Source organism: Oncorhynchus masou, chromosome 5 (assembly GCF_036934945.1).
Source record: "Oncorhynchus masou masou isolate Uvic2021 chromosome 5, UVic_Omas_1.1, whole genome shotgun sequence".
Lineage (NCBI taxonomy): Eukaryota > Metazoa > Chordata > Actinopteri > Salmoniformes > Salmonidae > Oncorhynchus > Oncorhynchus masou.
Genome location: NC_088216.1, coordinates 74,677,179 through 74,703,642, shown reverse-complemented (window position 1 = coordinate 74,703,642; position 26,464 = coordinate 74,677,179). Strand labels below are relative to the sequence as shown.

Here is a 26,464-nt window from a genome sequence, read left to right as displayed (position 1 = left end):
AGAAAGTATTACCCCTATTTCCCTTTTTCTTTGATGTTACAGACACATTTGGACCAACAGTACGAGCCTGCCGCTGACTTTATCAAAAACTTTCCTTTACTGGTATATAAATTCATCAATATAATACCAACCAAACTCTTTTGACCTTGTTTTTTTTATTTAATGTATTATACTACCATTGTGTTATGGTAATAGACAATTAATAAAGATGGTACCATATGATAATTATTGGTACCATTTATCATAATTGTGAGTTACCGTGGTATTTCCAGGATCCACGTCTACTGTGTTATGAATGATGCAATACCATGGTATTATTTAGGTGCATGGCAGTAACATCATAATTGAAAGCTAAAACAATGGTACATTTCCATGATTCAGATTTATACCATGGTATAAATTATGCAGTACCATGGTAATATTTAGGTACAATGGCAGTACCATTGTCGTACCATCATGATTCAGACTATACCATGGTATACGTGAAATGACCATAGTAGGACCATGGTATGAATGAAAGTACCATAGTAGTACCATGGTACATTTTTGTAAGGTGTGCCGTAATGCTTTAATTAGTGAGGCCAGGTCACATGGTCAGAAATCACCTGACCCTTGATTAAATAACACTTTAAATCATCAAATCAAATTTATTTATATATCCCTTCGTACATCAGCTGATATCTCAAAGTGCTGTACAGAAACCCAGCCTAAAACGCCAAACAGCAAGCAATGCAGGTGTAGAAGCACGGTGGTTAGGAAAAACTCCCTAGAAAGGCCAAAACCTAGGAAGAAACCTAGAGAGGAACCAGGCTATGTGGGGTGGCAAGTCCTCTTCTGGCTGTGCTGGGTAGAGATTATAACAGAACATGGCCAAGATGTTCAAATGTTCATAAATGACCAATAATAATAAGGCAGAACAGTTGAAACTGGAGCAGCAGCACGGCCAGGTGGACTGGGGACAGCAAGGAGTCATCATGTCAGGTAGTCCTGGGGCATGGTCCTAGGGCTCAGGTCCTCCGAGAGAGAGAAAGAAAGAGAATTAGAGAGAGCATATGTGGGGTGGCCAGTCCTCTTCCGGCTGTGCCGGGTGGAGATTATAACAGAACATGGCCAAGATGTTCAAATGTTCATAAATGACCAGCATGGTCGAATAATAATAAGGTAGAACAGTTGAAACTGGAGCAGCAGCACGGCCAGGTGGACTGGGGACATCAAGGAGTCATCATATCAGGTAGTCCTGGGGCATGGTCCTAGGGCTCAGGTCCTCCGAGAGAGAGAAGGAGAGAATTAGAGAACGCACACTTAGATTCACACAGGACACCGAATTGGACAGAAGTACTCCAGATATAACAAACTGACCCCAGCCCCCGACACATAAACTACTGCAGCATAAATACTGGAGGCTGAGACAGGAGGGGTGAGGAGACACTGTGGCCCCATCCGAGGACACCCCCGGACAGGGCCAAACAGGAAGGATATAACCCCACCCACTTTGCCAAAGCACAGCCCCCACACCACTAGAGGGATATCTTTAACCACCAACTTACCATCCTGAGACAAAGCTGAGTATAGCCCGCAAAGATCTCCGCCATGGCACAACCCAAGGGGGGGTGCCAACCCAGACAGGATGACCACATCAGTGAATCAACCCACTCAGGTGACACACCCCCTCCAGGGACGGCATGAGAGAGCCCCAGTAAGCCAGTGACTCAGCCCCTGTAATAGGGTTAGAGGCAGAGAATCCCAGTGGAAAGAGGGGAACCGGACAGGCAGAGACAGCAAGGGTGGTTCGTTGCTCCAGAGCCTTTCCGTTCACCTTCCCACTCCTGGGCCAGACTACACTCAATCATATGACCCACTGAAGAGATGAGTCTTCAGTAAAGACTTAAAGGTTGAGACCGAGTTTGCGTCTCTGACATGGGTAGGCAGACCGTTCCATAAAAATGGAGCTCTATAGGAGAAAGCCCTGCCTCCAGCTGTTTGCTTAGAAATTCTAGGGACAATTAGGAGGCCTGCGTCTTGTGACCGTAGCGTACGTGTAGGTATGTACGGCAGGACCAAATCAGAGAGATAGGTAGGAGCAAGCCCATGTAATGCTTTGTAGGTTAGCAGTAAAACCTTGAAATCAGCCCTTGCTTTGACATGAAGCCAGTGTAGGGAGGCTAGCACTGGAGTAATATGATCAATTTTTTTTTTTTTTTTTTTTTTGGTTCTAGTCAGGATTCTAGCAGCCGTATTTAGCACTAACTGAAGTTTATTTAGTACTTTATCCGGGTAGCCGGAAAGTAGAGCATTGCAGTAGTCTAACCTAGAAGTGACAAAAGCATGGATTAATTTTTCTGCATCATTTTTGGACAGAAAGTTTCTGATTTTTGCAATGTTACGTAGATGGAAAAAAGCTGTCCTTGAAATGGTCTTGATATGTTCTTCAAAAGAGAAATCAGGGTCCAGAGTAATGCCGAGGTCCTTCACAGTTTTATTTGAGACGACTGTACAACCATTAAGATTAATTGTCAGATTCAACAGAAGATCTCTTTGTTTCTTGGGACCTAGAACAAGCATCCCTGTTTTGTCCGAGTTTAAAAGTAGAAAGTTTGCAGCCATCCACTTCCTTATGTCTGAAACACATGCTTCTAGCAAGGGCAATTTTGGGGCTTCACCATGTTTCATTGAAATGTACAGCTGTGTGTCATCCGCATAGCAGTGAAAGTTAACATTATGTTTTCGAATAACATCCCCAAGAGGTAAAATATATAGTGAAAACAATAGTGGTCCTAAAACGGAACCTTGAGGAACACCGAAATGTACAGTTGATTTGTCAGAGGACAAACCATTCACAGAGACAAACTGATATCTTTCCGACAGATAAGATCTAAACCAGGCCAGAACTTGTCCGTGTAGACCAATTTGGGTTTCCAATCTCTCCAAAAGAATGTGGTGAAAGCAGCACTAAGGTCTAGGAGCACGAGGACAGATGCAGAGCCTCGGTCCGATGCCATTAAAATGTCATTTACCACCCTCACAAGTACCGTCTCAGTGCTATGATGGGGTCTAAAACCAGACTGAAGCATTTCGTATACATTGTTTGTCTTCAGGAATGCAGTGAGTTGCTGCGCAACAGCCTTTTCTAAGATTTTTGAGAGGAATGGAAGATTCGATATAAGACGATAATTTTTTATATTTTCAGGGTCAAGGTTTGGCTTTTTCAAGAGAGGCTTTATTACTGCCATTTTTAGTGAGTTTGGTACACATCCGGTGGATAGAGAGCCATTTATTATGTTCAACATAGGAGCGCCAAGCACAGGAAGCAGCTCTTTCAGTAGTTTAGTTGGAATAGGGTCCAGTATGCAGCTTGAAGGTTTAGAGGCCATGATTATTTTCATCATTGTGTCAAGAGATATAGTACTAAAACACTTGAGCGTCTCTCTTGATCCTAGGTCCAGGCAGAGTTGTGCAGACTCAGGACAACTGAGCTTTGAAGGAATACACAGATTTAAAGAGGAGTCTGTAATTTGCTTTCTAATAATCATAATTTTTTCCTCAAAGAAGTTCATGAATTTATCACTGCTACAGTGAAAGTCATCCTCTCTTGGGGAATGCTGCTTTTTAGTTAGCTTTGCGACAGTATCAAAAAGGAATTTTGGATTGTTCTTATTTTCCTCAATTAAGTTAGAAAAATAGGATGATCGAGCAGCAGTAAGGGCTCTTCGGTACTGCACGGTACTGTCTTTCCAAGCTAGACGGAAGACTTCCAGTTTGGTGTGGCGCCATTTCCGTTCCAATTTTCTGGAAGCTTGCTTCAGAGCTCGGGTATTTTCTGTGTACCAGGGAGCTAGTTTCTTATGAGAAATGTTTTTAGTTTTTAGGGGTGCAACTGCATCTAGGGTATTGCGCAAGGTTAAATTGAGTTCCTCAGTTAGGTGGTTAACTGATTTTTGTCCTCTGGTGTCATTGGGTAGACAGAGGGAATCTGGAAGGACATCAAGGAATCTTTGTGTTGTCTGTGAATTTATAGCACAACTTTTGATGTTCCTTGGTTGGGGTCTGAGCAGATTATTTGTTGCAATTGCAAACGTAATAAAATGGTGGTCCAATAGTCCAGGATTATGAGGAAAAACATTAAGATCCACAACATTTATTCCATGGGACAAAACTAGGTCCAGCGTATGACTTTATTTGTGGCACGTGTGTTTGTGTGTGTGTTTCTGCAGAAGCACTGCAAAGGACAGGCCTTGCTGGACATGGTGTGTGAGCACCTCAACCTGCTGGAGAAGGATTACTTTGGCCTGATGTACAGCGATGCAGAAAGCCAAAAGGTCAGTGCTTTGTCATGGAGATGCTGTGACCATTAATTTACCACTCCTGCTCTTTTTTCCTCCTTTCCTCCCCTGCTCTCTTTATCCCCCATTCTTACTTCTTCCTCTCATGAAATACTGTCTTCAGAAAAATCATAATAACAGATAACATAGCTGGTAGTCCTGGTAGATGAAGAAGCTCTGTACCTGAAAGCTCAGAGTGGTATTGGGGGCTCGTCAGAGAATCTCCATCTTCTCATGGAAAAAGTGCACTCGAAGAATTATGTCACGGGGCCTCTCACCTTCCCAGGGCTTTGGGAGCAGCGACCGGTGGGCACAATCAATCAGGGGCTTCTCATCTAAGGCAAGAACATCCTTCAGCAGCCCAGAAATGAAATCCGTGGCGCGAGGCATTACCGCTGACTCTTCTACCGATACCAGTCTCAGATTATTGTGGCGAGAGAATCCCTCTAAACTCATACAACTCTCCTGCACCTTTTTGAAATCCACAGCCAGGCGTTTCACGTCAGCCTCCAGGCAGGTGGTTAAGTCGGAGACATTGGTAGTGGAGATCTCCAGTGCTGCAATCGTTGGAGTGTGCAACTCTGTTGTTGTTTTGAGTGATGTGATTGCTGGCACTGTCTCGTTCCACAGGTTGGTTAGATCTGCTTTTAAAGTAGGCCAAGCCGCACCCCCGGGTAAAGTGTGAGTCCCCGGGCCCTCAGACTCGGGAGAGGGCGGTGATGAGAGTGGGTCTTGTGGGCCGGGTTTTCTCAAAGTCATTGAAAGCAAAGTAGTCTTGGTTTTTATGGAAAGATATCACCAAACTAATATTTGAAATAAATACGGTCCTGCTGCAAAATGTACATAAACTTTCACCAAGCTCTAAGAAACATGGTTTCAGCTTTAAATGTGCTGAGAATGTTCCAAAGCCAAGTAACTATCCTGAAACCATTCCCAGGGCGTTATGGGAAGATTGTATGCAAAATAACCCTAGGATAACCAGGCTCTCACCAAGCTCTAAGAAACACAGTTCTCAGACACTCCTCTCTGCCTCTCTTTGAGAATTTTATCTCCACATTTGGGAGAACATTAATTGGGTTTATGATTGCTTTGTGAACTATGACTGCAGTCTCCTTTAGCAGAACAGTGAGAACAGTTGTTATTACTAATGGAGTGCTCTACAGAGAGGAGACAAAAGACCCAGGGCCTTTTTCGTAATGGCCCAGGCCGACGTTAGATAGATTCTTGAGGATAATAAATTACTGCTGCTTATTAATGTGTTTATCACACTGATTTAACACTGGAGGACCAAAGCTTTTCTCTGCCCTAGTACCCCAATGGTTGAACCAGCTTCCCCCTGATGCTAGGACAGCGGAGTCCCTGACAATTTTCTGAAAATGTCCGAAACCCTCAAATGTCTAAAACACTTAAAAGAGTATCTGAAATAAGACATGTCAGTCTCGTCATGTCATTTCCTCCCTTTTCCTATTAGCTCTGACTTTGCTGATATATTGAGGAAAATGTACAGTCGTGGCCAAAAGTTTTGAGAATTACACAAATATTAATTTTCACAAAGTCTGCTGCCTCAGTTTGTATGATGGCATTTTGCATATACTCCAGCATGTTAGGAAGAGTGATCAGATGAACTGCAATTAATTGCAAAGTTGCCATGCAAATCCCCCCAAAATATTTCCACTGCATTTACAGCCCTGCCACAAAAGGACCAGCTGACATCATGTCAGTGATTCTCTCATTAACACAGGTGTGAGTGTTGACGAGGACAAGGCTGGAGATCAGTTTGTCATGCTGATTGAGTTTGAATAACAGACTGGAAGCTTCAAAAGGAGGGTGATGCTTGGAATCATTGTTCTTCCTCTGTCAACCATGGTTACCTGAAAGGAAACACGTGCCATCATCATTGCTTTGCACAAAAAGGGCTTCACAGGCAAGGATATTGCTGCCAGTAAGATTGCATCTAAATCAACCATTTATCAGATCATCAAGAACTTCAAGGAGAGCGGTTCAATTGTTGTGAAGAAGCCTTCAGGGTGCCCAAGAAAGTCCAGCAAGCACCAGGACCATCTCCTAAAGTTGATTCAGCTGCGGCATTGGGGCACCACCAGTACAGAGCTTGCTCAGGAATGGCAGCAGGCAGGTGTGAGTGCATCTGTACGCACAGTGAGGCGAAGACTTTTGGAGGATGGCCTGGTGTCAAGAAGGGCAGCAAAGAAGCCACTTCTCTCCAGGAAAAACATCAGGGACAGACTGATATTCTGCAAAAGGTACAGGGATTGGACTGCTGAGTACTGGGGTAAAGTCATTTTTTTGGATGAATCCCCTTTCCAATTGTTTGGGGCATCCGGAAAAAAGCTTGTCTGGAGAAGACAATGTGAGCGCTACCATCAGTCCTGTGTCATGCCAACAGTAAAGCATCTTGAGACCATGTATGCATGGGGTTGCTTCTCAGCCAAGGGAGTGGGCACACTCACACTTTTGCCTAAGAACACAGCCAAGAATAGGAATGGTACCAACACATTCCCCGAGAGCAACTTCTCCCAACCATCCAGGAACAGTTTGGTGACGAACAATGCCTTTTCCAGCATGATGGAGCACCTTGCCATAAGGCAAAAGTGATAACTAAGTGGCTCGGGGAACAAAACATTAATATTTTGTGTCCATGGCCAGGAAACTCCCCAGACCTTAATCCCATTGAGAACTTGTGGTCAATCGTCAAGAGGCGTGTAGACAAACAAACCCTACAAATTCTGACAAACTCCAAGCATTGATTATGCAAGAATGGGCTGCCATCAGTCAGGATGAGACCCAGAAGTTAATTGACAGCATGCCAGGGCGGATTGCAGAGGTCTTGAAAAAGAAGGGTCAATACTGCAAATATTGACTCTTTGCATCAACTTCATGTAATTGTCAATAAAAGCATTTGACACTTATGAAATGCTTGCAATTATTCTTCAGTATTCTATAGTAACATCTGACAAAAATATCTAAAGACACTGAGGCAGCAGACTTTGTGAAAATTAATATTTGTTTCATTCTCAAAACGTTTGGCCACGACTGTAACTACTACGACTAAGATACGTGGTTTACTTATCTAGCTATCTAAAGATGAATGCACTGTAATTCGCTCTGGAGAAGAGCATCTGCTAAATTACTCAAATGTAAATGGACCTCACCAGGGGTGTGTGTGTGTGTGTGTGTGTGTGTGTGTGTGTGTGTGTGTGTGTGTGTGTGTGTGTGTGTGTGTGTGTGTGTGTGTGTGTGTGTGTGTGTGTGTGTGTGTGTGTGTGTGTGTGTGTGTGTGTGTGTGTGTGTGTGTGTGTGTGTGTGTGTGTGTGTGTGAGAGAAAGAGAGTTTGTGGTTGGATCTCAGTTTTTTTAGTGTCTATTTTTCAGGTTGTGTGTTCTGAAGTTGTCAGGAACACTTGTGGTTTTCCAAAGAAGATGTTGGAGACTGCTGTGCTGTTTCAACCTTTTCCACTCCTGATTTCACTCTGGCAGAAGTGATAGTGACTGCCAAAAAAGCTTTCAGCCTTACTCAGCAGCTGGGATGTGCCACTCAGGTTCGGGATGCTGGGAAGCTCACTGTTTGTGGTTCGGCATACGGCTGCCTGCGTTATTAACCATACAATAGGCGTATTCACTCTTCCTGTTCAACTACATTAACAGTACATATTGTCAAAGGGCAGGGAATGATCTGAGAGATTTCACAAGGGAAACGAGGGTGTGCGTTGAAGGAGGACGTTTTATTAGCACAAGGCAGCAGGAGGATTGTCACCGACAGCGCCTCTCATGCTGAATGATGTCATTGTACAGATCTGGTGTGATACAAGCTGATAGGATATTAACTGGCCGGTGGTCATTTACTGTCACAATGGGCAAACAGATGCTGGGCCTGCCACTCTTATCTCCTCATGCTGAAAGTCTCAATGGGGGATGGATCCTCCTGCATCCCTCTCCTCCTCTTTCTATTGAACCATATGCAAAGGCGTTCACTAGAATACCCATCTGCAATTAGAATTGCAGGGTGAATGAGTGTGTGGCAACAGGGTGTGCATTAGCCACTTCTCTCACAGACCCCTGGGAATTCTTTCTGTCTCTCCTATATGTCTTTCAGAATTGGTTGGACCCCTCCAAGGAGATCAAGAAGCAGATGCGCAGTGAGTATCCTCGGCCCACACGCAGCACACACACCATGGTTCGATTCCTGAATGCTGATTGGCTGAAAGCGGTGGTATATCAGACCGTATACAGTGGGAATGACAAAATGATGCTATTTACTGGTCTAATTACGTTGGTAACCAATTTATAACAGCTATAAGGCACCTCGCGTTTGTGGTATATGGACATTATACCACGGCTAAGGGCTGCATCCAGGCACCTGTTGCGTCGTACCTAAGAACAGCCCTTAGCCGTGGAATAATGACCCTATACTACACCTCTCCTGGCCTTATTGCTTCATTATATACTGTTTGTATATGGAATCTGCTAAATACTTATGCAGTAGAATCAGAAGCTTTAGTCCCATTATGCAAGATGATATAATGAGTTTGTTTAACATAAGTGTATTGCTATGCTGCTGCTGGAGAATGTTCACACAAATAGATCTTTATTGTGACACATGTTATGGTGATTTTATGACTATGTCATACATGTGACCCCACTCTCTGAGGGTGTCTCAGGGGGAGTTGGGATACGCACATTTCCAATTCCCACATGTGTTTTAATACACACTTGTACATGTGTGAAATAGGACAAATATAAGTACCCTCCTAATTATTACTATTATTATGGTTGTTATTATTACTACTGTTATTTTTGCATGTGTGTCACTCACACCTTTGTGATACATGTCCAGTCCACATGGGGAGTAAACTCATCACATCTCCTGTGTCGCTCCTCAGCTGCTCCCTGGCACTTTGCCTTCTCTGTCAAGTTCTACCCTCCAGACCCCTCCCAGTTGACAGAGGACATCACCAGGTACTGTTGTACAGCAAAGCAGTGTGAAGAGGCCCCCATAGCATTCTCACATACTGTTTTTATATATACACACACACATACTGTACATACATATAAACTGGCTGCACGCAAAGTCTCTCATAATTATCAGTTCTCACATTGAACTATCTCTGTCAAACAACAAACGTTTGTACCGAAATACTTTTTACGATTGTAATCATTTACAGGGCATATTTCACCGCAAAGGATTCAAAAACATACTCTATTTCCAGGTTTAGCTACATTTGGAGTTTCACTGGCTGTTATGGATGAACTCCTCAACATTCTCATTGGAGCTTGCCTTTGGTGAGAACTTATTTGAACTCTCTCTCTTTTATGACAGGTACTACCTGTGTCTTCAGCTGAGAGATGACATGTTGTCAGGCCGTCTGCCCTGCTCCTTCGTGACCCACGCCCTGCTGGGTTCCTACGCCGTGCAGGCCGAGCTGGGAGACTATGACACCGATGACCACGGTCCGGACTACGTCAGCGACTTCCGCTTCGCACCCAATCAGACGCGAGAACTGGAGGAGAGGGTCATGGAGCTCCATCGTAACTACAGGTAGGAGTTATGCTCAGGGTCAAGAGTATCTTCTGACCACCAGAAAAATGATAGGGCCATGACTATGGTCACATGATCAGAATAAATGCTCTTGGCCCAGTTAGATTTATTTCAGTTGCATGTTTGTAGTAAATCCATTTTGGTTACATCCAGTGGTGTAGTGGTGCCTGGAGAAATGGGATTACACAGATCAAATGGCCCGTCTGGCAAAGGAAAGCGCCCTGTTTCAAAATTCTATGTTTTCCTATAGTTTTTTTCAGGTTTAATTAAAAAATATATATTTAAAAAAAATACGATGTCATTCGTCCACAACAATGCTCTTAAACAATATCAGGAAAACATTTTTGATGTTTGGGAATTTTTGAGGGGATGATGTAGTTGCCCTTTAATTCAGTTATGCACCTATCAAGAGACAGTTTGGCTAGCGGTGTCTCTATAGGCCAACTGTACAACAATGTTGGCCTACAGAGTACATGCGATGGCAGAGTTTGAAAAACAAGTGCCCTCCCATTGATACAAATCATCACAATATCATTCTGCCAGGAGATGTTCTTTGCAATTAGCATTTAATTGGGAAGGTTTTTTGGGAAAGCCTTTAGAAATATTCATTCAAACAGAGCATGTGGACTGAATTTCACATCCAAAGATTTAACTAAGTATAACAGGTAGAAAATAACTGTTTTTGTAGGGTTTTTCTCAAATAACAACCAGAGCTGCGTCTCTACTGTCCAACACATTTAACCTCACCACAGTACTTAGTATTAGTGGCATCTTTCCTAATAGCATAGGGTGAAACGTAAAAAAAACAACTCACTCAGATTATGTGGTTAATAGCATGGAGCATCCACCTGCAATACATCCCAATACCTAAGACAGGTTAGGCCCCCTACCCCAAGGCAGTACTAAAGAAAATACAATTCTGCTGGCAGGGACTGTATGAGGGCTGGCAGGGACTAAAACAATAGAAGTAGTCTGCAACGTTGTCACGGTAATATTCTTCTCCTTTGAATGGCTAATTAGGCATGAATGTTCACATTAACAAATCAAATCAAAGTTTATTTGTCACGTGCACTGAATACAACAGGTATTCACCTTACAGTTTACTTACAGGCTCTAACCAATATGGCAAAAAAGGTATTAGGTGAACAATAGGTAGGTAAAGAAATAAAACAACAGGCTATATACAGTAGTGAGGCTATAAAAGTAGCGAGGCTACATACAGACACCGGTTCGTCAGGCTGATTGAGGTAGTATGTACATGTAGATATGGTTAAAGTGACTATGCATATATGATGAACAAAGAGTAGCAGTAGCATAAAAAAGGTGTTGGCAGGTGGTGGGTGGGACACAATGCAGATAGCCGGGTTAGCCACTGTGCGGGAGCACTGGTTAGTCAGCCCAGTTGAGGTAGTATGTACATTGTACATTAATGTATAGTTAAAGTGACTATGCAATAATGATAAACAGAGAGTAGCAGCAACGTAAAAAGAGGGGTTGGGGGGGCACACAATAGAATAGCCCGGGTAGCCATTTGATTACCTGTTCAGGAGGCTTATGCCTTTGGGGTAAAAATGTTGAGAAGCCTTTTTGTCCTAGACTTGACACTCCGGTACCGCTTGCCATGTGGTAGTAGAGAGAACAGTCTATGACTGGGGTGGCTGGGGTCTTTAACAATTTTTAGGGCCTTCCTTTGATACCGCCTGGTGTAGAGGTTCTGTGATGTACTGGGCCATACGCACTACCCTCTGTAGTGCCTTGCGGTCAGACGCCGAGTAGTTGCCGTACCAGGCAGTGATGGAACCAGTCAGGCTGCTCTTGATGTTGTAGCTGTAGAACCTTTTGAGGATCTCAGGACCCATGCCAAATCTTTTTAGTTTCCTGAGGGGGAATAGGCTTTGTCGTGCCCTCTTCACGACTGTCTTGGTGTGTTTGGACCAACAGTGTCCCTTCTTATACTTGCACTACTATGTATTGTCAAACGTTAATGTCCTCTTCTTTCAAAACATAAACAGAAAGTTCAATCACTTTCACAGAAATCTTTTATAACAAAATTACTTCAACTCACAGCTGTTATTAACAATTCATTGATGTCCATCACTCCGATGGGTAACTAGCTACCGTAACATCACTCTGGCTGGTAGCTTGCTCCATCGATTGAACTAAAAAAAACTTCTTCTTTTTTTATTTCACCTTCATTTAACCAGGTAGGCCAGCTGAGAACAAGTTCTCATTTACAACTGCTACCTGGCCGAGATAAAGCCAAGCAGAGCGTCAAAAATAACAACACAAAGTTACACATTGGATAAACAGTCAATAACACAATCGAAAAGTCTATGTACAAGTGAGGTGAAATAATTACAATTTAGCATTAACACTGGAGTAGTAGATGTGCAGATGATGATGTGCAAGTAGAGATACTGGGGAGCCAAAAAAAACAAAAACAATATGGGATGAGGCGGTTGGGTGTGCTATTTACAGATGGGCTGTGTACAGGTACAGTGATTGATAAATATTTATTTTACCTTTATTTAACTAGGCAAGTCAGTTAAGAACAAATTCTTATTTTCAATGATGGCTGAGGAACAGTGGGTAAACTGCCTGTTCAGGGGCAGAACGGGAGATTTGTACCTTGTCAGCTCGGGGGTTTGAACTTGCAACCTTCTGGTTGCTGGTCCAACACTCAAACCACTAGGCTACCCTGCCACCACATATATAGTATATAGTGATTGCAATTGTTCCCGAATGAGTGAGCGTTCATGTGCAAAGGATTAGCATTTCAATTATTATAATTATCAACTGTTTGTTGTCTTATCTCAGTCGACCCCCACTTCCCTTTTGTACACCAAACAGCCGCGATGCCAGTTTTTCCCACTAGGGAAACTCCGTTATCATTTCCTTGTAACTATCTACTGTTTGTTTATTTATTTCTGTGAATTACTTAGTTAGTAAATAAATGATTTTAAGACAATTGATGTATGGATGACTCATAGTGAAGACTGGGTTCATGCAGATAACCAACATTTTACAATGTTTGGAATGAGACTAACGTGATGTAAAGAATTCCTTAATCAGAAGACAATTGTTCAGATATGAAAATATCTGAAAAGTTATATTAGGAAAATTATAACTTTGTAATCTGAATATTTTCTTTGGTGCCCCGACTTCCTAGTTAATTACAGTTACATGATTAATCAGTTTAATAGCGTAATACTAATTACAGAGAATCTTTGATAAAAACTAAAAGTATTTTAATGATAGTAAAGACACGACAGAGACTTTGTTGCAAAATAGGAAGCTGATTCTAGATGTAATTTTGTATTGGAGATGCTTAATGTGAGTCTGAAAGGAGAATTTACAGTCTAACCAGACACCTATGTATTTGTAGTTGTCCACATGTTCTAATTCAGAACCGCCCAGAGTTGTGATGCTAGTCGGACGGGCGGGTGCGGGGCAGCAATCGGTTGAAGAGCATGCACTTAGTTTTACTTGCATTTAAAAGCAGTTGGAGGCTACGGAAGGAGAGTTGTATGGCAGTGAATCTTATTTGGAGTTTTGTTAACACAGTGTCCAAAGAGGGGTCAGATGTATACAGAATGGTGTCGTCTGCGTAGAGGTGGATCAGATAATCACCAGCAGCAAGAGCGATATCATTGATATATACAGAGAAAAGAGTCCGACCGAGAATGGAACCCTGTGGCACCCTCATAGAGACTGCCAGTGGTTCGGACAACAGGCCCTCCGATTTGACACACTGAACTCTATCTGAGAAGGAGTTGGTGAACCAGGCGAGGCAGTCATTTGAGAGCTGTTGATTGTGGTGATTGACAGAGTTGAAAGCTTTGGCCAGGTCGATGAAGACGGCTGCACATTACTGTCTTTTATCGATGGCGGTTATGATATAGTTTAGGACCTTGAGCGTGGCTGAGGTGCACCCATGACCAGCTCGGAAACCAGATTGAATAGTGGAAAAGGTATGGTGGGATTCGACGTGGTCAGTGATCTGTTTGTTGACTTGGCTTTCTAAGATTTTAGAAAGGCAGGGCAGGATGGCTATAGGTCTATAACAGTTTGGGTCTAGAGTATCTCCCCCTTTGAAGAGGGGGATGACCGCGGCAGCTTTCCATTTGAAGAGGGGGATGACCGCGGCAGCTTTCCAATCTTTGGGGATCTCAGATGATACGAAAGAGAGGTTGAACAGGCTAGTAATAGGGGTTGCAACAATTTTGGCAGATAATTTTAGAAAGAGAGGGTCCAGATTGTCTAGCCCAGCTGATTTGTAGGGATCCAGCTTTTGCAGATCTTTCAGAACATCAGCTGTCTGGATTTGGGTGAAGGAGAAGTGGGTGGGTGGGGGCTTGGGTAAGTTTCTTCGGGGGTGCAGAGCTGTTGGCCGGGGTAAGGGTAGCCAGATGGAAGGCATGGCCAGCCGTAATGATTGATTATCGTGGATTTATCGGTGGTGACAGTGTTTCCTAGCCTCAGTGCAGTGGGCAGCTGGGAGGAGGTGCTCTTATTCTCCATGGACTTTATAGTGTCCCAAAACTTTTTGGAATTAGTGCTACAGGATGCAAATATCTGTTTGAAAAAGCTAGCCTTAGCATTCTTACCTGACTGTGTATATTGGTTCCTGACTTCCCTTAACAGTTGCATATCACAGGAGCTATTCGATGCAAATGCAATACGCCACAGGATGTTTTTGTGCTGGTCAAGGGCAGTCAAGTCTGGGGTGCACCAAGGGCTATATCTGTTCTTAGTTCTGCATTTTTGGAACAGGGCATGCTTATTTAAGATGGTGAGAAAAACACTTCTAAAGAGCAACCAGGCATCCTCTACTGACAGGATGAGGTCAACATTCTTCCTGGATACCCGGGCCAGGTTGATTAGAAAGGCCTGCTCACTGAAGTGTTTTAGGTTGCGTTTGACAGTGATGAGGCATGGTCGTTTGACCGTGGACCCATTACGGACGCAGGCAATGAGGCAGTGATCGCTGAGATCCTGGTTGAAGACAGCAGAGGTGTATATAGAGATCAAGTTGGTTATGATGATATCTATGAGGGTGCCCATGGTTACAGATGTAGGATTGTACCTGGAAGGTTTCTTTGCAAATTTGTGTGAGATTGAGGGCATCTAGCTTAGATTGTAGCACGGCCGGGGTGTTAAGCATATCCCCGTTTAGGTCACCTAACAGTATGAACTCTGAAGATAGATGGGGGGTAATCAATTCACATATGGTTTCCAGGACACAGCTGGGGGCTGAGGGTGTCTATAACAAGTGGCAATGGTGAGAGACTTATTTCTGGAAAGGTGGATTTTTTAAAGTAGAAGCTCGAATAGTTTGGGCACAGCCCTGGATAGTATGAGAGAACTCTGCAGGCTATCTCTGCAGTAGATTGCATCTCCGCCCCCTTTGGCAGTTCTATCTTTTCGGAAAATTTTGTAGTTGGGGATGGATTTTGTTGGCCTTCCTAAGCCAGGATTCAGACACGGATAGGTCATCAGGGTTGGTGGAGTGTGCTAAAGCAGTGAATAAAACACACTTAGGGAGGAAGCGTCTGATGTTAACATGCATGAAACCAAGGCTTTTATGGTTACATAAGTCAACAAGTGAGAGCGCCTGGGGAATAGGTGTGGTGCTGGGGGCTACAGGACCTGGGTTCACCTCTACATCCCCAGAGGAACAGAGGAGGAGTAGGATAAGAGTACGGCTACAGGCTATAAGAACTGGTCGTCTAGTGCTTTGGGAACAGAGAATAAAAGGAGCATAGATAGATTCAGGGCATGATGTACAGACAAGGGTATGGTAGGATGTGAGCACAGTGGAGGTTAACCTCGGTATTGAGTGACGATGAGAGCGGTTGCGTCTCAGGAGGCACCATTTAAGCCAGGTGAGATCTCCGCATGTGTGGAGGGTGGGACAACGTTAACAGCAGTAGACAAGGCATATTGACATTAGGGAGAGGCATGTGTAGCCAACGATAATCCCGAAGGCGAAATGACATGGTGGTATGGAACAATCCTTTTCCAGAACTAGCACGTCCTATTTCTGATACTCCAACTTAAGTTACTTTCTGAATTCAGCTTCTCTCTACTTGTTATCATTCTCTCACTTTCTCCTCCTTTTGCAACACACTTGCCTGTGCACTCCCTCGCTCCACCTCTACCCAGGACCATTTTAGAGCCGGCCGTGACGTCTCCTGGCTCATAGTAGTCTTGTAAAGTCCCTGAACAGAACAGCAAAGCCATATTCCTAGACTCCGCCACACAAGACTCGGACCACACCTTTTCAATACCTGGTTTGCATACCCATTGTTGCCTTTGTTAGCATTTACTGGTAGATATCATACATTGAAATGTCTTTCCTTCCCTCCATTACCAACTACCGATGTCGTTCTTCTGTGAGCTGCTCCATGTGCCTTCCAGTTGAGAGCTGCGCACTCTTGCTGCCTGACAGATGGTATTCCGTTGAAACTACTAGGCTATGTGTGCGACTCGCATGAATATATTTCATGTGCTTTGCATTTGTGTAGGTTACTTTGTGCATGATTTCTCTATTGTTCTACAGTACATCATTGATACAGCGTATACCTCCACTATACTACTTTGATGCGCATCAGTGGGGATTAAGAAGTGAGTATACGCAATGACCACTGAGTGGGTATAGAGCATATACCTGCATAATAGTCCCCACTACGTCACTGGTTTCATCTCCATCTCTCATTCATATGGAAACATTGGAGCCTGTTGAAACAGCTCTACTCAGACAGTGTCCAACAACACATCATACATATGTTGACAAATGCCACCACATTGCCCTGGCATCTGTCATGGCTGTCTACATGGAGGCCTTGCCAACACTATCAACACTTCCCCAGTCTCAGGGTCTCCTCCCTCCCTGTCCAGGCATGGCAACAGCTCTTGGCTCTTGGCCAAAGGTGGAGGAAGAGACATGGGAATGGATATATCAGGCCTACCACTCTAAAATATTAAATGTGTTCTCCTGTGTGAGTAGATGTATTTTTGTTTCAGGGGTATGACGCCAGCTGACGCAGAAATCAACTTCCTAGAAAATGCTAAGAAGCTATCCATGTATGGGGTGGATCTCCATCATGCCAAGGTATGCTGTTACATCAGCCTGATCACTAGATATTGACTTTGATTTTGGACTTTTGAAAAGGCCCTGAGAACGTTGATATAGGCCTGGGCGCAAATTCATGATGCTCAGAGCCAGAGCGAGCTGCTTAGAATACTACTCCACCGCAGTTCACAATGTTCTAGCAAGCCGTGAGATTACTTGATGATACTTTGAGTTGTTTCTGTTTTAACCCTGTAACCACGTGGATTTAAGACTGTAACCACATGGAATTAATGTGTAAAACATAGATGTTAATCCAGTTTCAAACTATGAGATTTTATTGGTTACATAGGACATTTTGTGCATCTATGTTCCTATGTGATTTATTTGACCCTATACACCAACATATTGCTTTATTTCCTCTCCTTCCCTCTCTTCTTCCTCTCTTTTCATCATCCTCTACTCTGCCATGCTGGCTCTTGGCTGCTCCAGGATTCAGAAGGGATTGACATCATGCTGGGCGTATGTGCCAACGGCCTCCTGATATACCGCGACCGCCTGAGGATCAACCGCTTCGCCTGGCCAAAGATTCTCAAGATATCCTACAAGAGGAGTAACTTCTATATCAAGATCCGGCCCGGAGAGGTAGGCTGAACCAAATGATAGAATGGCTGCACTGTAGTTGAGGTTTTACCACCTTACAAAATGATGCGTTGAGAAATGTATGCACTCCATTTCTGTTAGAACTGGAAATACGACCAGCTAAAGACAGTGTGGAACTAACCACGTGGAATTAAATCAACTTCCTGGAAAATGTTATGTGGACCATTGCTCTGGAACAAGCTGGACTTATCTACATGACAGCTAGCTAGCATTTCCGCCTTCAAAAGAGCAGTACACATAGTTGTAATGTGTGCTTGGATTTGTATGTATGCTACCACGTGTGATGTGTATGCTGTGATTTTAGATGTGCTTGTGAATGTATGCCAATGGGTATGCTGTATATGTTTTTATTGATTCTATGGAAGCCAGGACTCCCTGGAAAACAGTGGCAAGTATTACTGAGTGGACTATCCTTGCTAAATAAATGCCAATGAAAAATAGTATTCCCCCCACAATTTTGCTGCTCCACAGGCTTAGAATCTATAGCCTGCCCCTCTCTCCAAGTCCCTGTTCAGTTCTTGCAGCGCTGCAGACTCAACCTCTGCAGCCTACTGAGCTGAGCCCCAGCCCAGTGTGACAGGCTGTCTGGCCAGGCCTTCTGAAGTGACAGAGCCCCATAGTGAACCAGTGGAAGAGAGGGATAAAGGGAGCTTTTAACACGGCCAGTGCAGCTGCAGCAGCACCCAGAATATAGGGATGAAAAGTATAAATATAGAGCCATGAAATGCCACCCTCATATTTGTCCCTGCTGTCTGAAAACTGCAGTTTCTTAGTCCTTTGCTCAGCTCAGTGCAGGAATCTGTCTGGTGGTCACAGGGCTGTAATTTCAGGGAGAGCCGATTACTGTAATCTTAGAAAAAAAGTGTACCAAATGGGGTTATTCAACTGTCCCAATAAGATATCAATTTAGGTTCCAAGTAGAACCATGTTGGGTTCCATGAACCCTCTTTAGAAAGGTTTCTACATGGAACCAAAAAGGGTTATTCAAAGGGTTCTCCTATGGGGAGAGCCAACGAACCTTTAAAGGTTCTAGATAGCACCTTTTTTTTCCAAGAGTGTCGTGTGCTTTCTTGGGAGTGTTAACCGTCCGGGGATTTAAAGCAGTGGATAGTTTCACACGGTGTCTTTTTGCTTAGAGCTCATTGCATCTCCTGAGTGACAAGCCGATTCAGCAAATGTAGTTGAACAGCATATAACTTAAAATTGTGACAGTTTGGAATATGAAATAAAGTGATGATGCATGTCAAGGTTATTTTTAAGAATGTATCATGTCATTCAAAACTGCTGTCACTCCCTCATACTCTAATCTATGTAACCACAGTAAACAACTGCCCATCCCTCCCTCCTTCCCTCTGTTTCTGTCTCCCTCTCTGAAACCAGTACGAGCAGTTTGAGAGCACTATTGGCTTCAAGCTTCCAAACCATCGGGCGGCTAAGAGACTGTGGAAGGTCTGCATCGAGCACCACACCTTCTTCAGGTATCTTTTCCCTTCAAGGAGTAGGACTCTATTATGTTACGCCTAGCAAGCCATTTCTCCTCAAGTCCTCTTCATCTTAGGCAGCCAAATATAGCTACCATCTCAACACTCACATCCCTCCTGTCCACATCACTCAGTAGCTTCTTCCCAGCAGCCTACAGCACCTACTGTATCCTGCTACAGGGGAAGCTCAGGAGTGATTAGAGCACAGCTTTGATCAGGGCTCCGTCTCCCTATAGGCACCATCCACAGCAGCATTTTTTCCACAGCAGCCAGCACTACACAGAGGCTCAGGGTGTTTCCCTCTCTGTTTCCTCCTCATGTTACTTTGTATCTCTGGTGCTTCTCTACCCCTGTTACCTCAGGCTTTGAGGAATTCACTGTAAGGGGAATAGGGAACCACATACAGTAGTATAAAGCAATGTTTTCAACACTGCAACAGTGCAAAGATCAGAGTCCAATGTTCTCAGCATTTTACAAAGTTATTTATTACATCCAGTAACTAATCTTATACTAACATCTGGTCTTTCTCTCAATCGTATTGCTCTAAAGCAAGGATGGGGAATTTCTCTTTCCCCAGTATTTTAAGTTAACCCTTGTTGTTTTTATACTGTTGCAACCAAAATGGCAGGTAATCTTCAGGTTAAAGTCCCCAGAATTAGGGCTGATGAATTCCTCTCTGTCTGTGGACTATACACCTCCAGGTTAGTGTCTCCAGAGCCTCCTCCTAAGGGCTTCTTGGTGATGGGCTCTAAGTTTCGATACAGTGGGCGAACCCAGGCCCAGACACGGCAGGCCAGCGCTCTCATAGACCGGCCCGCGCCACACTTTGAACGCTCCACCAGCAAGAGGTACTTGCTGTCCCGCAGTCTGGACGGAGGTAGGTACCATAGTGGTGTTCCTCAAGGGCTACTCACACAACGAACAATTGTTAAAAGTGAAAATATTGAATGATACATTAGTGGCTATGGGATATTTTTTCATACCTAAAGACAGTGTCTTAAGATGTACTGTAGATGTGGCCATATACTTACTGTATGTATATCTAATGCTGGACTGTTCTCTCATAATAAAACAGTCCCACTGTGCCTTGGTCTAACTAGCAGAGTTCTCCCGGCCAGTGTCGGCCATGTGTGAAAACCAGGATGGTCTGTCCCAGCACAGTGGCAGTGAACACCCCCACCTCCACAGCCCCTCTGGGGACGAACAGGAGACAGAACTGGAACCACCCAGTTTGGAGCAGGACCAAGAGGAGGATCAGGATGAGGAACAGGATCTAGAGGAATACCACGACCAAGAGGAGGATGAGGATGGTGTCCCCACCCCCAGCAAGAAGAAGGAGATCAAGGTACTGTTAGGGTTATCACGTTACTGTTAGGGTTAAGGTTATCAAGTTACTGTTACTGTTAGGATAAGGGTTAGGGCAGCATTTCCCAAACTCGGTCCTCGGGACATAAGGGGAGCAAGTTTTGGTTTTTGCCCCGAACACTACACAGCCAGCTGATCTAAATGATTGAAGCTTGATGATTAGTTGATTATTTTAAATCAGCTGTGTGTAGTGCTAGGGAAAAACAAAAACAAATCATGCACCCTTTGGGGTCCTGAGGACTGAGTTTGGGAAACCCTGGGTTAGGGCAAGGTACTGTTAGGCAGATGGGAGGAAGCCTTTAGAGGGTAGCTATATGACTTAAGATACTATGGTGGTCATATTTGGTTCAGAGGGTAAATGGCCCAACCTAGCCTGGTTGATTGATCTGTATGTGCTTTAGCCAACTCCAAAAACATTCCCTAGGCTACATGACATAGGAGTTGGATAAAACACAAACATATTTGTGGACCCAGGCTCAGCCTACTTGTTTCTCAGAATCAAAAACATTCACATTTGATGGTAGGCGCCACTCTAGGATGGAAATAGGCTATAAGTAAGGATACAATGCAGTATAAGTAGGATGATACCTATGGAAGCTTAGAGAGACACACATCTTGTGTGGATATGATGTTTGTGTCAGGGTGGAGGAGTCCATCAGTGCAGATTGTCAGATGGCAGTGACTGCAGGGGTGCTGCTGGTGCTAGAGTGTACCGCTGGAACTTTGGGTACCACTGTGACATTCTCTGCTGAGGTTTAAAGCTAAATATTTAAAGCAAAATGAACTCTGCTCCCTCTCTGCCACTCGGAGGCTAACCAGTATAGCTCACTATCATCACTAACTGCTGTATCGAACCTTCACTTATCTCTCATGCCAAGCCAACCAACTTCTCCTGCTGCTGTTCTTTCTTGCTCTCTCTTCCTGTCATTCACTAATATGCTCTCTCTCTCTTTAACCCTCGCTGGCAAAAGGAGGATGCTGGGTCCCCACTTGACAATATACAGGAGGTATTTGGTGTCTGGTGGCCTGTCTGTCTCTCTGTCAGTCTGTCTGTCTGTCAGTCTGTGAGATGGCCCTATGCTTACCAGTCTTTTTGTGTTCAGTAATCCCGCATATTAGTGATAAACTAGCAGTATGCCTAAGTGACATACAGTGAGTAATCTTCTGCAACATCATATCTTTGTTTGCACCCAAAGTATTACATTGAAGCTGCAAAGCATTCATTTGATGCTGTTCATTGGAGAGCCAATATTTTAAGGGCTGTCAAATTAACACGTTAATAACGGGTTAAGGCATGACATGCTTATCAGCGGTAAATATTTTTGATGTCATTAATCGTGTCTCCATTTCACCGCACGGAACATTTTAAGCGCAGAACACAACACGGAACACAGCTACAGTCTTAGCTTGCACCTTTACATGGCTGAAGACCGTGGGCCTCCAGGCAAAATTATGCCAAATATCACCAGAGCTATGTTTTTCTTTCTGCCTGAAATTGGTGCGCGTGTCGCAGCCCATTTTAAATTACTTGCGAGACAATTTATATTGTATTTACATATTTTATTTATTGTTTAACTATCTAGTCATGTTAACTAGCTAGCTAGGAACCTGATAACTTGACCCACTGACTAGGCTATTCACAAAATGTAGATGGCACAGGAAGAACTGAAAAGGAATATGCCACTAAAAGAGATGCTTCAAAGTTAGGCTGCATTTGCAAGAGTGGGTATGTATGCCTGTGTGTGTGTGTGTGTGTGTGTGTGTGTGTGTGTGTGTGTGTATGTGTGAAAGAGGATGTGTGTGAGAATGGGAGTATGTGAAAGAGAGATGTGAGGGAGAGTGTGTAGGCCTATATCAAATCAAATTTTATTAGTCACATGCGCCAAATACAACAGGTGTAAACCTTACAGTGAAATACTTAATTACGAGCCCCCAACCGAAAATATACGGATAAGAATAAGAGATAAAAGTAACATGTAATTGAAGAGGAGCAGTAAAAAAGAACAATATACGTATACAGGGGGTTGCCGGTACAGAGTCAATGTGTGGGAGCACCGGTTAGTTATGGTAGTATGTACATGTAGGTAGTTAATTAAAGTTAATTAAAGTGACTATGCATAGATGACAACAGAGAGTGGCATCGGTGTGGAGAGAGGAGGGGGAGGGCAATGTGAATAGTCTGGGTAGCCATTTGACTAGATTTTCAGGAGTCTTATGGCTTGGGGGTAAAAGCTGTTGAGAAGCCTCTTGGACCTAGACTTGGCACTCTGGTACCTCTTGCCGTGTGGTAGCAGAGAGAACAGTCTATGACTAGGGTGGCTGGAGTCGTTGACAATTGTTAGGGCCTTCCTCTGACACTGCCTGGTATAGAGGTTCCTGGATGGCCGGAAGCTTGACCCAGTGATGTACTGGGCCGTTCGCACCACCCTCTGTAGTGCCTTGCGGTCGGAGACCGAGCAGTTGCCATACCAGGCAGTGATGCAACCAGTCAGGATGGTGCAGATGTAGAACCTTTTGAGGATCCGAGGACCCATGCCAAATCTTTTCAGTCTCCTGAGGGGGAATAGGTTTTGCCGTGCCTGCTTCACGACTGTCATGGTGTGCTTGGACCATGTTAGTTTGTTGGAGATGTGGACACCAAGGAATTTGAAGCTCTCAACCTGCTTCACTGCGGCCCTGTCGATGAGAATGGGGGCGTGCTCGGGTCCTCTTTTTCCTGTAGTCCACAATCATCTCCTTTGTCTTGGTCACGTTGAGATAAAGGTTGTTGTCCAGGCAACACATGGCCAGGTCTCTGACCTTCTCCCTATAGCCTGTCTCGTTGTTGTCAGTGATTAGGCCTAGCACTGTTGTGTCATCAAATTTAATGATGGTATTGGAGTCGTGCCTGACCGTGCAGTCATGAGCGAACAGGGAGTACAGGAGGGGCTGAGCACACACCCCTGAGGGGCCCCTGTGTTGAGGATCAGCGTGGCAGATGTGTTGTTACCTACCCTTACCACCTGGGGGCGGCCCGTCAGGAAGTCCAGGATCCAGTTGCAGAGGGAGATGTTTAGTCCCAGGGTCCTTAGCTTATTGATGAGCTTTGAGGGCACTATGGTGTTGAACGCTGAGCTGTAGTCAATGAATAGCAATATGGATTTCTTATACGCTTCCAGGTTAGAGTCCCGCTCCTTGAAAGCAACAGCTCTAGCCTTTAGTTCAGTGTGGATGCTGCCTGTAATCCATGGTTTCTGGTTTCTGGGTATGTACGTACGGTCACTGTGGGGACAACGTCATCGATGCACTTATTGATAAAGCCAATGACAGATGTGGTGTACTCCTCAATGCATTGGAGGAATCCCGGAACATATTCCAGTCTCTGCTAGCAAAAAAGTCCTGTAGCTTAGCATCTGCTTCATCTGACCATTTTTTTATCGATCTAGTCACTGGTGCATCTTGCTTTAATTTTTGCTCGTAAGCGGGAATCAAGAGGATAGAATTATGGTCAGATTTGCCAAATGGAGGGCAAGGGAGAGCTTTGTTTGCATCTCTGTGTGTGGAGTATTGGTGGTCCAGAGTTATTTTCCCTATGGTTGCACATTTAACATGTTGATTCAAATTAGGGAAAACTGATTTAAGTTTCCCTGCATTCAAGTAACCTGGCTACTAAGAGCGCTGTCTCTGGGTGAGCATTTTCTTGTTTGCTTATGGCAGAATACAGCTCATTCAATGATATCTTTGTGTCAGCCTCTGACTGTGGTGGTGTGTAAACAAATACAAAGAATATAGATGAAAACTCTCTCGGTAGGTTTTTTATTAAAAAAAAAAAAAATTCACCTTTATTTAACCAGGTAGGCTAGTTGAGAACAAGTTCTCATTTGCAACTGCGACCTGGCCAAGATAAAGCTTAGCAGTGTGAACAGACAACACAGAGTTACACATGGAGTAAACAATTAACAAGTCAATAACACAGTACAAAAAAGGCGAGTCTATATACATTGTGTGCAAAAGGCATGAGGAGGTAGGCGAATAATTACAATTTTGCAGATTAGCACTGGAGTGATAAATGATCAGATGGTCATGTACAGGTAGAGATACTGGTGTGCAAAAGAGCAGAAAAGTAAATAAATAAAAATGGTGTGGGGATGAGGTAGGTGAAAATGGGTGGGTTATTTACCAATAGACTATGTACAGCTGCAGCGATCGGTTAGCTGCTCAGATAGCACATGTTTGAAGTTGGTGAGGGAGATAAAAGTCTCCAACTTCAGGGATTTTTGCAATTCGTTCCAGTCACAGGCAGCAGAGTACTGGAACGAAAGGCGGCCAAATGAGGTGTTGGCTTTAGGGATGATCAGTGAGATACACCTGCTGGAGCGCGTGCTACGGATGGGTGTTGCCATCGTGACCAGTGAACTGAGATAAGGCGGAGCTTTACCTAGCATGGATTTGTAGATGACCTGGAGCCAGTGGGTCTGGCGACGAATATGTAGCGAGGGCCAGCCGACTAGAGCATACAAGTCGCAGTGGTGGGTGGTATAAGGTGCTTTAGTGACAAAACGGATGGCACTGTGATAAACTGCATCCAGTTTGCTGAGTAGAGTGTTGGAGGCAATTTTGTAGATGACGTCGCCAAAGTCGAGGATCGGTAGGATAGTCAGTTTTACTAGGTTAAGTTTGGCGGCGTGAGTGAAGGAGGCTTTGTTGCGGAATAGAAAGCCGACTCTTGATTTGATTTTCGATTGGAGATGTTTGATATGAGTCTGGAAGGAGAGTTTACAGTCTAGCCAGACACCTAGGTACTTATAGGTGTCCACAAATTCAAGGTCGGAACCATCCAGGGCGGTGATGCTCGTCGGGCATGCGGGTGCAGGCAACGATCGGTTGAAAAGCATGCATTTGGTTTTACTAGCGTTTAAGAGCAGTTGGAGGCCACGGAAGGAGTGTTGTATGGCATTAAAGCTCGTTTGGAGGTTAGATAGCACAATGTCCAAGGACGGGCCGGAAGTATATAGAATGGTGTCGTCTGCGTAGAGGTGGATCAGGGAATCGCCCGCAGCAAGAGCAACATCATTGATATATACAGAGAAAAGAGTCGGCCCGAGAATTGAACCCTGTGGCACCCCCATAGAGACTGCCAGAGGACCGGACAGCATGCCCTCCGATTTGACACACTGAACTCTGTCTGCAAAGTAATTGGTGAACCAGGCAAGGCAGTCATCCGAAAAACCGAGGCTACTGAGTCTGCCGATAAGAATATGGTGATTGACAGAGTCGAAAGCCTTGGCAAGGTCGATGAAGACGGCTGCACAGTACTGTCTTTTATCGATGGCGGTTATGATATCGTTTAGTACCTTGAGTGTGGCTGAGGTGCACCCGTGACCGGCTCGGAAACCAGATTGCACAGCGGAGAAGGTACGGTGGGATTCGAGATGGTCAGTGACCTGTTTGTTGACTTGGCTTTCGAAGACCTTAGATAGGCAGGGCAGGATGGATATAGGTCTGTAACAGTTTGGGTCCAGGGTGTCTCCCCCTTTGAAGAGGGGGATGACTGCGGCAGCTTTCCAATCCTTGGGGATCTCAGACGATATGAGAGAGAGGTTGAACAGGCTAGTAATAGGGGTTGCGACAATGGCGGCGGATAGTTTCAGAAATAGAGGCTCCAGATTGTCAAGCCCAGCTGATTTGTACGGGTCCAGGTTTTGCAGCTCTTTCAGAACATCTGCTATCTGGATTTGGGTAAAGGAGAACCTGGAAGGGCTTGGGCGAGAAGCTGCGGTGGGGGCAGAGTTGTTGGCCAATGTTGGAGTAGCCAGGCGGAAGGCATGGCCAGCCGTTGAGAAATGCTTGTTGAAGTTTTCGATAATCATGGATTTATCGGTGGTGACCGTGTTATCTAGCCTCAATGCAGTGGGCAGCTGGGAGGAGGTGCTCTTGTTCTCCATGGACTTCACAGTGTCCCAGAACTTTTTGGAGTTGGAGCTACAGGATGCAAACGTCTGCCTGAAGAAGCTGGCCTTAGCTTTCCTGAC

The 26,464-nt window shown here is 44.4% G+C and overlaps 1 protein-coding gene across 7 annotated transcripts in view; it reads left to right on the top strand.

Moving 5' to 3' along the window:
• LOC135540236 (band 4.1-like protein 1) overlaps positions 1 to 26,464 on the top strand; it is a 182,622-nt gene that overhangs the window by 97,357 nt on the left and 58,801 nt on the right. For 6 of the 7 annotated variants that reach the window (XM_064966758.1, XM_064966757.1, XM_064966755.1 and 3 more), the window contains exons 4-13: positions 4,212 to 4,316; positions 8,430 to 8,472; positions 9,217 to 9,292; positions 9,654 to 9,872; positions 16,899 to 16,986; positions 17,437 to 17,589; positions 18,988 to 19,085; positions 19,790 to 19,965; positions 20,189 to 20,433; positions 21,425 to 21,460. In XM_064966758.1, the coding sequence (XP_064822830.1) occupies positions 4,212 to 4,316; positions 8,430 to 8,472; positions 9,217 to 9,292; positions 9,654 to 9,872; positions 16,899 to 16,986; positions 17,437 to 17,589; positions 18,988 to 19,085; positions 19,790 to 19,965; positions 20,189 to 20,433; positions 21,425 to 21,460 (1,239 nt within the window). The remainder of the gene's footprint in view (positions 1 to 4,211; positions 4,317 to 8,429; positions 8,473 to 9,216; positions 9,293 to 9,653; positions 9,873 to 16,898; positions 16,987 to 17,436; positions 17,590 to 18,987; positions 19,086 to 19,789; positions 19,966 to 20,188; positions 20,434 to 21,424; positions 21,461 to 26,464) is intronic. The other variant, XM_064966754.1, reaches the window with a different exon arrangement.